The sequence below is a fragment of the Lineus longissimus genome, chromosome 5, assembly GCF_910592395.1.
Source record: "Lineus longissimus chromosome 5, tnLinLong1.2, whole genome shotgun sequence".
Classification (NCBI taxonomy): Eukaryota; Metazoa; Nemertea; class Pilidiophora; order Heteronemertea; family Lineidae; genus Lineus; species Lineus longissimus.
In genome coordinates, this window is record NC_088312.1 from 3,911,061 (window position 1) to 3,924,884 (window position 13,824).

The 13,824-nt window shown below is 40.4% G+C and overlaps 1 protein-coding gene across 7 annotated transcripts in view; it reads left to right on the plus strand.

Moving 5' to 3' along the window:
- Positions 1 to 13,824, plus strand: part of LOC135488693 (runt-related transcription factor 1-like) — a 91,627-nt gene that overhangs the window by 70,639 nt on the left and 7,164 nt on the right. For 6 of the 7 annotated variants that reach the window (XM_064773377.1, XM_064773376.1, XM_064773379.1 and 3 more), the window contains 2 exons: positions 5,648 to 5,860; positions 10,723 to 10,893. In XM_064773377.1, the coding sequence (XP_064629447.1) occupies positions 5,648 to 5,860; positions 10,723 to 10,893 (384 nt within the window). The remainder of the gene's footprint in view (positions 1 to 5,647; positions 5,861 to 10,722; positions 10,894 to 13,824) is intronic. The other variant, XM_064773382.1, reaches the window with a different exon arrangement.

The window sequence follows — 13,824 nt, forward strand, 5'->3', positions numbered from 1 at the left end:
TTTCAAATTGTTCAAATGGCGTTGATGGATGAACCCGACCTCTAAAAAACGCTTAGTGCATTAGCAGGAATGAATCTCCGATGTGCTGGTACTCTATGGATCAAAATAGGCTTTTTCTCCGTAGGTTATCGAGAACTGGTAAAATAGGGCATCCATCATGTTGTTTTGGGAATGACAAATGGGCACCATCACGGTTAAATGGCCAACACCATAAGATTTTGGTGTAACAGTAATTACCTTATTTGTAGTCCGTGCCCAATCCTTGATTGCGTATGCCATTGATAAGATGCTAATCAGAAGTGTAACTCAATACACCTTATTTGCATGGTGTCCGCTGAACCCCCATCATCAAAAACATAAAAAATCACAAATTTCCCGCCGTGTATTATCATCTTGATTAACCTGGGCCATCTGTTGGTGGAACGTACATTGCTTATGTCAGCACCACACAACGACTACAAAACTGGTCGTAGACTTTCAAGCATCACCATGGAGTGAGTGATTATTTTCCGAGCTAGTTGCTGGAGACAAAAAACATTTTATGACCGACAACCCTGACGGCGTTGTTCTTGGGCACTTCTTTCATGTCGGCAAGGTGGCGTTGGCCACATGGCCATCATGATTGATTCCCACAAACACATACAAAGACCCAATTGCAACCTCACAAAAGCCATTCTTGGTACACTTAGTGGTGGTTTTCTAGATCGTTCACCTAAACATGGTACCCCTAATAATGTCCTAGCGACTAACCTCTTCATCTTGTGCTGTACCGAATCTTTAATACACGGCGCTAGCGCCTTTGTTGGGCAACGCGTGCCAAGGACTACAGCTCACGCTAGCCCAGCACAAGTACTCGTTGCACAATAAACGTGCCTTACGCTCGGCTGGGATCGAGTCTTTTGTTCCATGAGGTATTTTCTACCCAAATGGTCCTCTTGCACCCCTAAATCACTATCAAACCCCATCACCTCTCCAAATACTTTAAGTCCTCGAAGGTACTGACTGGATGTGAATTTTTGGCAATTTCTCAGCATGCGGAGCTCTTCACACAAAAATCATTGGTGTTGGCACTTTTCAACTTGTCTCGGCACAAGTGCTGTGTTTTTCAATCAAACTCACTGCTCGTTCACATGGTGACCTCTCAAAACACAAGTGCACACATGCGAGATTTCGATTTATAATGCACAGTTTGGCCTATCGGATCCCGATATCGTTTTCTACTGAGAAACCTGCTGCAGCCCGTAGACAAAGGAAAAGCACGCTTTTGAATGGAAAGTGTTCTTTGGCTTCTAATGCGGTTCAAATTTCAATTTTGTTTAACCGCGCACAAAAGTTCAAACGTTTGTATTACAAGACGAGGTGGATGAATTACATGCGCAGACACAATAGCAGGTTGCGGGAAGTTTTATAATTATAGGCGAACAGAACCTAAAGTCTCTTACCGAGATTAATTTTTTTGTCTCGGTTGCGAAGCTCCGCCAAAACTCGCCAGTGGCTAACCAGATGCACTAAGATGGAAAATTGTAGCTTATTATTGTAGTCAGGAAAGAATGCGCACCATTTTGGTCTTTGTGTGATGCTGGTGCGACTTTAGCCTCGCGGCCACTTGAATAGTTGTTGGACGTAATGATCTAACAACCATGTCTGAGTGAGGAAAACCTCATCTAATGAAGAGCAATATGCCGGATTTTCATCACCTCAGGATGTTGGACAGTTTACCTTCGAAGCAAAACTTTTAGACATTTTCCACCCCAAGTTAGACACAATATCTTCACCTTCACCCAAGAATTGCGAGATTTTTTTCTGCTATTGTAACTCAAAAAATGCTTTGTACCCTTCATTATTTCAATTTGTTATGCATTTATTTCGCTCCAGGTTGAGTCCAATCTTGCACCGTGGGAGGTGCAACTCTTCTTTTGTCTCAGAATCCCTTTTGGAGATGGATGCTGTGTTTTTGTTTGTGATGAAAATATGTTTTTTGTTAATCTTTGTTATCTAAGATGTTCTTAAAAGACAACACAATTTCCCATTTTCTTGCTAAACCCTGGCCAGTAGCTCGTGTGTTCACTGTAGTATCATAAACCAGTAGCAAGGTCTCTCACGGCCCTGAACTTAGCAAAATGGATTTGGGGATTTTTCCCCAGGAGAACAACTCTTTGGCAAGGAAGTAGTGAACGAGTTGATCACTATCACTTGAAAAATACAATACAGTGTCAGTTTCATCAAAAAGGGTTAATGAAATCAAGCTGTTCAATCAACACCTTCATAACACATTGTGTCATCTTGGGCGTCGCCTGACAGGTCGCATCAAGACCCCTGAACCTCTTCTTTGTGTCTGTAGGTCGGGATGATGAGCACTTGTGTATATCATCTGTATCTCACGTGATGGATGGGTTCGTCAGGAATCCACAAAGAAGCCTCTTGTTTAAACTTGGCTTACATTGTGTTAATTAATACTGATAAGATATGATGACACTGCTGTTCGCTCCTCTTCGTTATCTCTCTCACATCTTCTTTATTCAGTAGCTATTCAGACTCAACGATGCATTCTTTGTTGGTGAAGATTTGTTATGCGTGTGAGATACTATGTGCAGCTGGGTTAGGGATTATACTGTCTTGCTCTTCTAGAATAGAGGTAATCTCGAGTTCAGTGGTTCATGATTTTGTCACGATTATGAAAAGCACGGTGGAATTTGTGAAGAAAAGAAAGGACAAGCACCCTACCCCAATAAGTCCAGTCCCCACCTTGCTTGATAACACGCTGTCATTGAAGAGACTGTGCGATCTCAGAGCATTTGTGTGTCAAGATGCCAGAGAGGTGCAACCAAGAGGTCGAAAATCACTATCGAGATTTGGGATAGACCCTTATTGTAGTGGTGTTCAGGATAGGGATTTTTTATAATAGGACATTTGGGCTGGTGCCACCCTTCACCCTCCTAAATGATGAATATTCACCAGATCTGCCCGACACAAGAAAGATTCAAGTAAAAGTACATTTGTATGGCTGTGTTTGGTATCAATGAGTACATTGATTTCAACAATCACTCTGTTGACATCAGTTGTTTTGTGTAACACGCTGTCTAAAGTAAGAGCCCGTTTCTACCATCACCGCCTCCAAAAACTGAGTGTTTCACACGAACGTGCCTCTGACAAATTGGTTTAGATTCAGGCTTTGACGTCCTTTGATAGGTCAGAAAAATGATAATGGCCACATCAAAACAATACGGATACAATTTTAAACCCCGGCACAGGTTTCATCCACGACGCCTGTATCCATGTCTTGAATAACAAAGGGGTAATACCGGAGTGGTTCTTGCGGAGGAAATCGCAAAAGTTTTGTTTTGTAACCTTGGGATTGGTGTGGTGAAAGACGAGCAATGTAATAATGGACGCCGAATAAAAGCTATCGTATTTCAAGGTTGATATCATCGGGCACGTTATCTTAGATCAAAGCGAGAAAACGCTGATCCGTGGCTTTCGCTAAAACCCAACAACTCACAGTGGTGAATGATAATAGGACCATTAACCTGAAAAATTACCAAAGCTTGGCGTATGTTTTTCGAGATACTTTTTATGATTTTTAAGCTCTTCGGTGCGTTGTGATAGGGTACCACGTTTGACCTTTGGCAGCCAGAATCAGCAGCCCTCCTATTTGGCCGAGGGGAGTTGATATAACACGGTAACCTAATGGAGATTACTGCACACTCTAATCCATCTATTGTTGTGCGGCTTTGACATGGAATTGTGCCAGTCTCTGGGTCGGCATCATGTTTTTTTGTATTTTTATGAAATCTTTGAGTATATTTCGTAACTCACTTGAAGGAATTTCTTTAAAATTCTTTGCAGACACTTTGTAACTTCCTGGGGATTAAATATTGATGGATGGCAGACCAAATATTCAGGAGGCATTCCGTCGCAGTATTTGAATCACTGGGTGAACCAGATTCATTCAAATTTCAAAACCAATGGATGTGACTTCGGATTCTTACTCGATCTGACTCTTAAGCCCCACGCAAACAATGCTGATTTCTGTTACAGCAAATACCTCACGAGACTTCATTTTCAGTATTGATGTACTCATACAGACAGTTTCAGATTTAACATTGAGAAGCTCATATTGAACTTTGCATAAGACACATTAAAGTTATAATGAGGCCAGATCTCTCATTCTTGCGTTGCACCGTACAAAGCCTCATCAAAGCTTATCACAAAACAAACAGCTCATTGCGGCTATACCACATCCATTGTTGCGGAAGGACATTTTCTTGCCAGTTTTATGTAGATTTTATTGGATTTTAAATGAGCGAGTTTGAATGGGTTTTGGTGGGTAAATAGGCGGCCCACCTGCTCCCATCTGGGGCGGCCACACGCGCCAACGACAGATTGTTGTTTTCTATGCTCTGAAGATGGGTTTGAGGTTGCTAATCCTTGCCAGGCACCAGGGCATTCAAATCAAAGTTCGATTGTGCATAGACGTTTTGAAGTTTTTAGATTTTTTAAAAGTCTGCTTAGACAAAGTGTCAGTGTTTGTATTATGTGTTTGATATTGTACATGTATGCTTTTTGTGATTGATGTTCGTCATTATGTTTATATGTAGTACAGATAATTTCTGTTTTATTACTCTTTGCCTCTTTACATACATGTAGTTGCTCTAATAGTCAAATTATGAAGTGCATGACAGAATTACTTTTGGTACAACCACAGACACATAAAGATCAAAACACCAGCCCAACTGAGAAGACTCATTAGATATCATTATTTAATGATTCTTCTTGCAATCCAATCTGCCTGCGTTTCAAACCATCTGATCCAAATCTATAAATTTCCCTGGAAATTCTAAACTTCCTTGGCAACTTTAAGAATTAACAACTTTAAAACGCATTTCATTTAAAACCGTATTCATCAGTTTCACACAGTTTGATCCTTGCTCATAATTATGATTTATCCCTCCGACAATGACACGTCAAGTCGGGCAAATCTTGTCTTAGATTTGCTTCGGTCTCGCGTTGTGGGAAGCCATAGTTTTATAGATTAAAACCCATATGAAACCACATCTCTCATTAGTGTAAACTGCGGAGTAACCGGGGTCAAATATTAAACTCAAATAAGTCACATTCTCTGATGTCGTCTGCTCAACACTTAAATTCCAAACAACTTTGCTCATAATCACTGCACATTTTGCATGGATCCCTGTGCAAAATGTAAAGGACTTTTCACTGAATTTGACTTGGAATGGACTGTACAGATGTCTGCTATTTGTTTTGAAGCCCATCCATCATCAGGGATCCTACCTGTCACCGCCCTGAAGCCACCCTACAGCGCTCAGCGCCAAACTTTTGTCCGCAAGTTGATGACAAAGTTTCAGGGAGGAAACAATGAATTTCAGTTCATTTTCGTGCGGAAGCTGCCCGACTTAAGGATTTCTCCCAAACTGATGAAGGTTGGGGCTTGCTGGGAAACCTAAATTATATCCACAACCAAAAGGTTTAGGTACCCTAACTGGATAAAATTGATCATCCATCTTTGGTGGTTTTTTTCAACTTTTGACAGAAGATGGCACTCTATTCAGCATCGACTGTTTTTGGCTGAAAATTGGATTATTTTTTTGCAGTTGGCTAATCACCTCCTCTATAACTATCATTTCAGAATTAAGAACCGATGATCGCCGATTTCATCATGTTCGTCACAACCCCCTCGATATTCCACTAGAACAAACGTTAGGAGACCCGCTGCTGGACAGACGCTTCTCAAGTCACCTGATCGAGTTAGAACAGTTACGGCGCGGTACGCTAGGACACGATGGTCTCCGACACGAATCTGCATTTACAAAAGATATATCTCTATTCCGACATGCTCAAGGTCAGTAAAATGCTCGTCTTTTTGAAGTTCATGCTGCGCTGCATTCTTGATCTCATAAATGACATCTGATACGTCGTACATGTACCCCTTGATTGCGACATGTCTGACGTAAACCCATGACACTCGATTTGTGACGCGACCAGAAGATTGTTGTGCTTGAGCGCCTTATTTGTAATTTGCAGGCAGTTGAAACTGGAGTTACCATGATATGCAAGGCACCCCTCGTCTTAAATCAAAACCATCGACCAAGCAGCAAAGAAATGAAAAATGTGTCATAATTTATCGTGGAACCAAATTCCATAATTGAAGGTTGGAATACTTTATAGTCGCTTCGGGTTGTTAGATGTGGTTCATGCTCGCGGTGGGAAATCTTTCGCTATCGGGTTGTAAGAAATAATGGCCTAATCAATGCGGAAAGTGGCTGCCCGAGACATTCCCAGGGTACGATCTATCGCTCAGTGATGGCGCGTTCCGTCCCTACTCATGCGTAGCGATCACCGTAGAAGTCACTCGAGCGACCATGATCATAATATATCATGATATTGACGTAGTTGTTGCATTTGTGAAGTTCTCGAAATAATTTAAGCATTTTTTTTCTTCACTGTTGATTGTCATTAGTCTAAGATTTCAAGTGTTCAGTGTTCTGATCATCATTTGCACGTTGGATGTTATTCAGCTCTTACTTGACAATCATCAAATGACCGTTAGCGCGTCGAAGGAAAAACATTGCCTTTGTCACCAATGAAAACATCCTTAAAATGCTGCGCTAATTAAAGTTTGGCTTTTGTGCTCGAGACCATTAGCACAAATGTGAAGTCGAATGTGTACGAAATCTTAATGAGTCTGAGAAGGTTATTTCACTCTAGTGTCCCATAAACGGTAATGTTCGAAACAAATGTTACGTTACAAAACCTCTTGCTTTGTTTCAAACATGACGCATGGGGTAAAAAGTGATCGTTTTTAAGTTTCTTGATGGTTCAGTGAGGTGAGAGCATGGATGGCTTTATTTGGAAATTTTCGTTGTCTTATTTGGTGTGATGTCTGATCATTGATTTGGCTAGGGGCTGCTAGGCCACAGAAGCAACTTCCCAATAACTAAAAACTGAAGCAGTCATCTTTGCCAGATATAAGTAATGCGATATTTGGTACTATCATTTGCCTCGAGGTCAATTTAGATATCAAACGTCTTGATTTTAATCGCATCCGTTAAAATCAACGCCACATTTAAAATCTCTTTTTATGCAAGGTGGTCTCTGTGTCATCCCCAACAGGACCCCGTTAGTCAATGATTGCTCAAGATGATTCAATTTGATCTTGTCTTATAGTCTAGTCCAGCCCATCTTGGTAAAAAGCACTTGTGCATTAAGATGTTCTTTTAGGTACAAAATGCATAGGGGAATCTCGTAAACTTATCATGAACTGCAGATGGCTTGCAATTCTACTTTGTGCTATAACTTGAGGCGTATCGTCAACCCGACGCCATCCGACAACGGGATTATCCTCCCTCGGGATTTCTGTGGCGTTGTTCATCAAATCTGACCTCTCCTGATGGGGTGTTCACCTTGTTCATTAAGATGATGTTACCAGGTTAAAACAATCGCGACCTTTGTCTCTAGATCTTCGGAGGTCGTCTTTAATCAATCATGGCGGCATGAACGATACTCGCTGATCGCAACGTTAATTGCCTCTTCTATGCTGCTCCAAGCAATCTGTGACTTTTTGATTTGGTTTGAAATTCAATCTGGTATATTTTGCTTAGGGAACTTGAGGGCCATTCTTTGCTGAAATTGGGTTAGCTTGTGATTTTTGAGGTTCCAGTGTTGGAATTGTTGTCTGCCTTTCTGACAAAGACATCCGAAAACAAGCGATTTATGTTGCTGCTGTCTGCAGTTTTAATCATGTGCAATGATTATCTCTCACTTGCAGTGGCCAATTCTGGTACCTGTGACAAGAAATGATCATGAGCAACCTGCAGAAAATAATTTTCTTGATCAGAATATGAATATGATAATTTCTTATTCTTGGTGTCATGCTCTGATATTTTTATTTTTGCAAAGTTCTTCTCTACACTGCAGTGTGTTATGTCAACAATAATATCCTGTTGACAAGTTTCGTCATTGTTCGATAGGCACGACCACACCAGTGCTGACACAGCTTCCAACCATGAACAAAACTTTGAATCCTGAAAAAATATCTAAAACTTTAAAGACTGGTATTCTAAGCTGTACATTTACCGTTCCGCAATAAATCCATCCGTCATGATACCTCCGCCCTTTGTGTACCGCAAAAGCTTTATCTAAGCCATACTGGGGGGACTTTGGGAAAAACTCCAACCTTTCATGATTTAGACTTATCCATTGCCCAGAATATGGAATGAATGTCGTTTGACATTGTCGCCTGAGATTTAAGTTTAATTCCTGGATACGGTTTTAGATGTTTTAGATGTGTTTTCCATTGGGATGTGAGCTTAATGCTGCGTTTATTGTGTGGAACGATTGAAAGGTAGAGGTTTGTTTGATGGGTAGTTCCATTCTCCAAGCTGATCAAAGGATAGTCTCTCTGCCCACAAAGATACTGTGTGTTCACAGGTTTTTGAAGATACCTAAATCAAGCTGTCGATCAGTCCGCACAAAACCTACCTGTGGTGGCAGAGAAAGAATAAATTCTGTCCAGAGACAGGGCAATTCTGACCGCTTCTCACTTGCATGGGCTTAATTTTGCATTAGCTCAGTTTTAAACCAGCTACGTTGTTGGACCTACAACCTCCCAGTCGTGGTACCCATTCATAAAACACTACACCATCACGACCCCACATGAACCAATGTTGCACACCAAAAACACATCATGATATTCTTTCACAAATGAAACTTCGCTAATGAATTCAAATAGCGTCTATATATCAGGTCAATGGATCATTGGGGATCCCTTTTTTCTACCGACGGTGTTTTCAAATTGTACCCCAGATGTGCGATACCGGATGACTAGATGACTTTAACCAGATATGCTCACCAACAATACGCATCAGTGTCAATTTATTCAACCTTGTTAATGTGACTTGTAAATTATATACTTGCGCATTTCGAAGGTGGCATGCTCAAAGACAAATGACAAATTGATGGAAAAAAGCCTCGCACCAAATCGCGGGGCGCATATTAAACCGATCCCCAGCGATCCTCTCCTTCGTTAATTATGCTCCGACATGCTTTTTGTGTTACAGGGACTTTTATTACTTAAGACAAATGAGAAAATAACAAAAATCATCACATCGAGGGTAATTTGGGATCGTTTGATGGGTTGACAGTTTCGGGTAAGGTTGCAGAGGTGGTAGGGGTATATTATCGTCGGTAATTAAAGTGGGCGGGATCTTTCTTGATTGGATTAATTTCATTAGAAATCATGGCGGTGTTTAAATTTCACTCAAGTATTTGATGGATGTTTCTTCTTTGATGTGGGATGGGGACGTTTTTTGCCCCCTTTTTCAGCCTGATTATAAATCACTGTTTTTGGTTTGACAAGAAAATTGTGGCTGTTTAAACTTTTAACAATGGAAGTAATACAGAAAAACTCCTAGCTAAATTTGAATTGACCATGCAACATGATTCTAAGAAGTTAAAATTTGAAAGACAGCATTCATGGCAATTCATCATTAATCTATTTTTAGCACATTTTTACACTTCTCCCTCAGCAGCAATTCATAAAGCGCGAACACGCGACAATTTACCATATGTCCAAATCTGTGTGCAAAATAACCCCAAATGAAAACTCCTTTAATCAGGAGCTTGATTGATGGTGGTAAGATGGATGTCTTTTTGATACGACGCACGTCTTTCTAAAGCTGAAAAACTGCTGCGGTGACGGGCTGAAAAGTGATGGTACCGACGTGAATCATGGTGGGATGCTGGTACCATTAACAAAAAAGGACAAAGTTTTCCCCGTATGTGAGGGTGAAATTTAGCATATGAGAACAAATATTTTTCAACAACTTAAAATATAATCTAATATGATTTGATATGTTATATTACATAATGTTCAGCAATGTATTTTTGGCACTATACGTGTCCTCACCAGGATTTTCTAACTGTACCTCAATGAAAAGGGATATCTTCCACTGAATTCTGTAAACAAATCAGGTTTTCTTGTTTTAAGTAATTTTTTTCGGTTTTCCTCAAAAGGCGGAGTTTCACAATTTTGTTTACTCTTCTGGTTGCCTGGTTATGTTCTATGATTGATTCATTTCACATCCATCATGATTAGAAGACATTCCAACCCAAGGCTGCCAGACCAAATAATGCAATTTATATGCAGACTGTTCATGGAACACCAGTCAAGTTGAAATGACATCAACTCTGTGATGGATCAGATTTTAACCAGCATATTTTCTGTTTCTCAGTGTTTGTCTTCTTAATCTTCAAACTACAAGACTACATGGCAACCAAAAGATTTCTCAAACTTTCTATGAATTACAAAGACTTCTGTTGACTGTGCGCATAGAGGATAGCGAAAGTAAAAAAGTTGTATGGATATTCCTGCAGGGGGATTATTGGAGAATATCTAATATGATGTTTTTTCCCCTTACATTTTCAAATGTTTACTTTTTCCGGTTATTCTTTGCCAAATACCTTTTTTGTTATGTTCATGACATTTGAAACTGCTGAAGAAAGCTTATGTTATTTTCTGATATATATTGCACTGGAAGTTTATCAGGTTGAATTTTTTCAGTTTGCGTAGCAAAATCTAGTCTGATCTTAATATCGAATCCCCTGAAAAACCTACACAAAGCTTGAAGCACTCGTATGGTCTTTTTTTGCAGTTGTAACTTTATATAAGGTATGTGACTATCAGGGTCCTTGATGTACTTTCAGAAAGTTGTTCCACGCCACAAAGTGTACAGTGGGGTGGTGCCGACAATTCCAATAATAGCGGTTACCAAAATGCTCCCTATACACAAGCGGAGGTACCTCTTCATGAGGTGCAGCCGGTTGAGGCTCAGGCCTCACCCATGAGACCGCTAGAAGACTCTCATTGTAGTGGAGGTAAGAAGTTTGGATTGAGCACGCGTGATCTATCTCTCATAGGGGCTAATTGACTAATCTTGTAAATAGCGCTTTTACTAATATTAATAATATTTGCTTCAACAGCCCTATATCTATCTCTAGGAACTCTTTGGCTAGGTAGCATGACCGACTGCATGGACTGATCTGGATGGGCAAGTCACCATGAATTGCACAAACTGCATGGATGTTGGTGGTGGTGTCTCAAATGGCCGATCATTTGGCTGTCAGTATGGTTCATTTTAAACTCGGCACATCTCTCTCATTTTCAGTCACCAATAAATGACGTATATACATGTATGCCGTTGCATGACGGTCATATCATTTGACTGCATCAGTTTGTATTCAAACTATCTAAATTGAGCATAACCAAAGTATCAGCTCAGCAACAGCAATACCGCAGTGTTGATGACTTTAACAAACTGGTGTTTAGCAATGTATTTACATTAAAAGTTTATGGTAAAGTTTATGGAACTTCCCTTAATACACATCTGTATGATTCAGGACACCTTTCTATCAAGGACATTCTTTGACAGTTCCAAGGGTGTCCCTAATAGAGAGGTTCCACTGCATTTAAATGAATTATTACAGTTTCTGTGCCTGTGCACATAACCTAAGGGCATATCTAAGATATATATCAAACCGATGTGGTATTATCAGATTCAACTTCAGATCAGAGTGATACAGTTGTGAAAGTTTTATATGTACTAAATGACATTGTGGCATTTATATGAAATTGATAATATCGGATACTTTTATTTCTATCATATGTGGGATGCGTGTCAGTGCAAACACAACCAGACGATAAAATTGTGGTGGAGATAAAAGCATGTGATTCTGTTTGAACTTCGATCATGACCGCTATCATACAATTTGCAGCAACTTCATTATTTGATGACTGAATACATTTCTAAATTACAAGAATTTGATTCACTGCAGTTGTTTCAATATGTCTCTTTAGCAAATTTGAGGTTATATAATATTCATGGATTATCCCTGTTATATCTGGCTCAATTGCAGAGCAGACTGCGTGTCTGATAGATGTCAGCCACTTTTGTGCCGACAAATTCTGTGGTCACACCTTGGCAAGGTTTCTCACTATCATTGCCAGCCAGCAAGGTAGGACCTTCAAATAGTCTCAAGCTTTTCGACTTTTTGCATTTCCCCACACAATTTCCCTAACAAGACGTTAGCTGCATTTCATTGCATGCCACTTCCCCTTTAAGCATCAATGAACCAGAAGAAACTTTGCTAGATGCAGTACCAAAGAGAGAAGTTTACAAGAAATATCAACCATGACACATGGACCCAGATTGGTGTAATTTGTCCTTGCCACATCCTAAGCAATCCCACATCGGATAACCAACGAGTGTTAATCCAATTCCTATGAAGGGTGAATTGGGTTTAACGGGTGAAATAGATTGAGTAAACTCCTCCAGTGTCAAGCGATGTGATCTGTCCTCCCTGTTAGCGTCAGTTGGAGCTAGCCAAGAGTAGGAGTATGCTTTAACCCCTTGTTTTCAACCCCTCTTACATTGAGACTGACCTTAGGAGGTGCATCGTGAGAAAAAGGTTAACAGAGTTTCCATTCAGAGGGCGATTTCTTGATGGGGAATGTACTGAGACATTCTAACAAGTATTTGTGCACACTTTCAGGTCTGCAGCAGCACCCTCTGTGTGTCTCATCAAGAGACAAGACCACCATTGATTTTCCAAGCCATCTCCAGTTATTTCAAATGCAAATGATCATCACGAGACGCTTCTCAATGATGTACAAGCACCGAGTTCTCAGCGCAAGTTTCTCTGTGGAAACATTGGAGCCACAATTCTGGGACATCCTGTATGAATCTATACTGCTGGTTGCCCTGATGAGGTTAACAACATTCTTTGCATTTGTAAGGCCTTCCTGTCCTGGAAACCTGGATGTCCCAGTCATTGTCCCAGACAGGCGAACAGACACTCAAAGCCACGATTCCTATCAGCCCCCTTAGCTCTAAATCACTCATCGTGTGTCTGGACTATTATAACCACACAACTTCGACATGAAAAATGTCACCAAAAACCAAATTGACCACAAATAAGCTAGTATTTCCTGTCCTGGATTCCCTGCTGGTGGTATTTGCCAATACAAAGGCCCGTTTCTACCCGTCCCAGCCCATATCCTGATGTGGACACTGAATTGACTTAGTGCTTTCCGAGAACCGTTCAGGAGTGTCCCCAAGCCCACACATTATCAAAACAATACTAACCACTACTTTACATCGGCCATGTGCTATAAACATTTCGGCTAACCAGATTGGCCTTTATTTGCTGTTGGTGAATCCTCAGACATTGGTATGTGTTCAATATAATGTGCTAAATCCATTCAGATCTAAACACTCGGCATCTTCTACGCCCTTCCTTGCTATCTGCTGAAGAAAATGCTGTTACTGATATTTTGCTTTCATAGCACTTGAGCAATAGATATCATCTTGTGGGGCAGAAAAAATGGCTGTGTGAACAATATAGTGACCTTCTGGGTACACCTTCCCAAATGTAGCATGTGAAAAACTTCGATATCTCTCTTTTTGACACCTTGTATACAGTCCTGAGGTGCACGAAGTCATAGGATTATGACAAGATGTCATTATTATCTGACCTATAATGTTTTTACACTTCTTAAAAAATAATACGATACTTCTTTTGTCATTATTTGTTCATCTTCGAGATAACATGCGGCGCACTCCAGAAACAGTTCCGTAGAATAACTCTAGTGTTATTGTCTCCTCGACTTTACACCTTTGCACACCTACGAATACTTCTATCTCTTGACAAAAGAAAACAAAATATCGGTCACCCGCAGAAAAAACACGGTCTTACTCACTTCCTTCATACACCTGAAGAGGAATGATGCGTTACCGGATACGCGGAAAT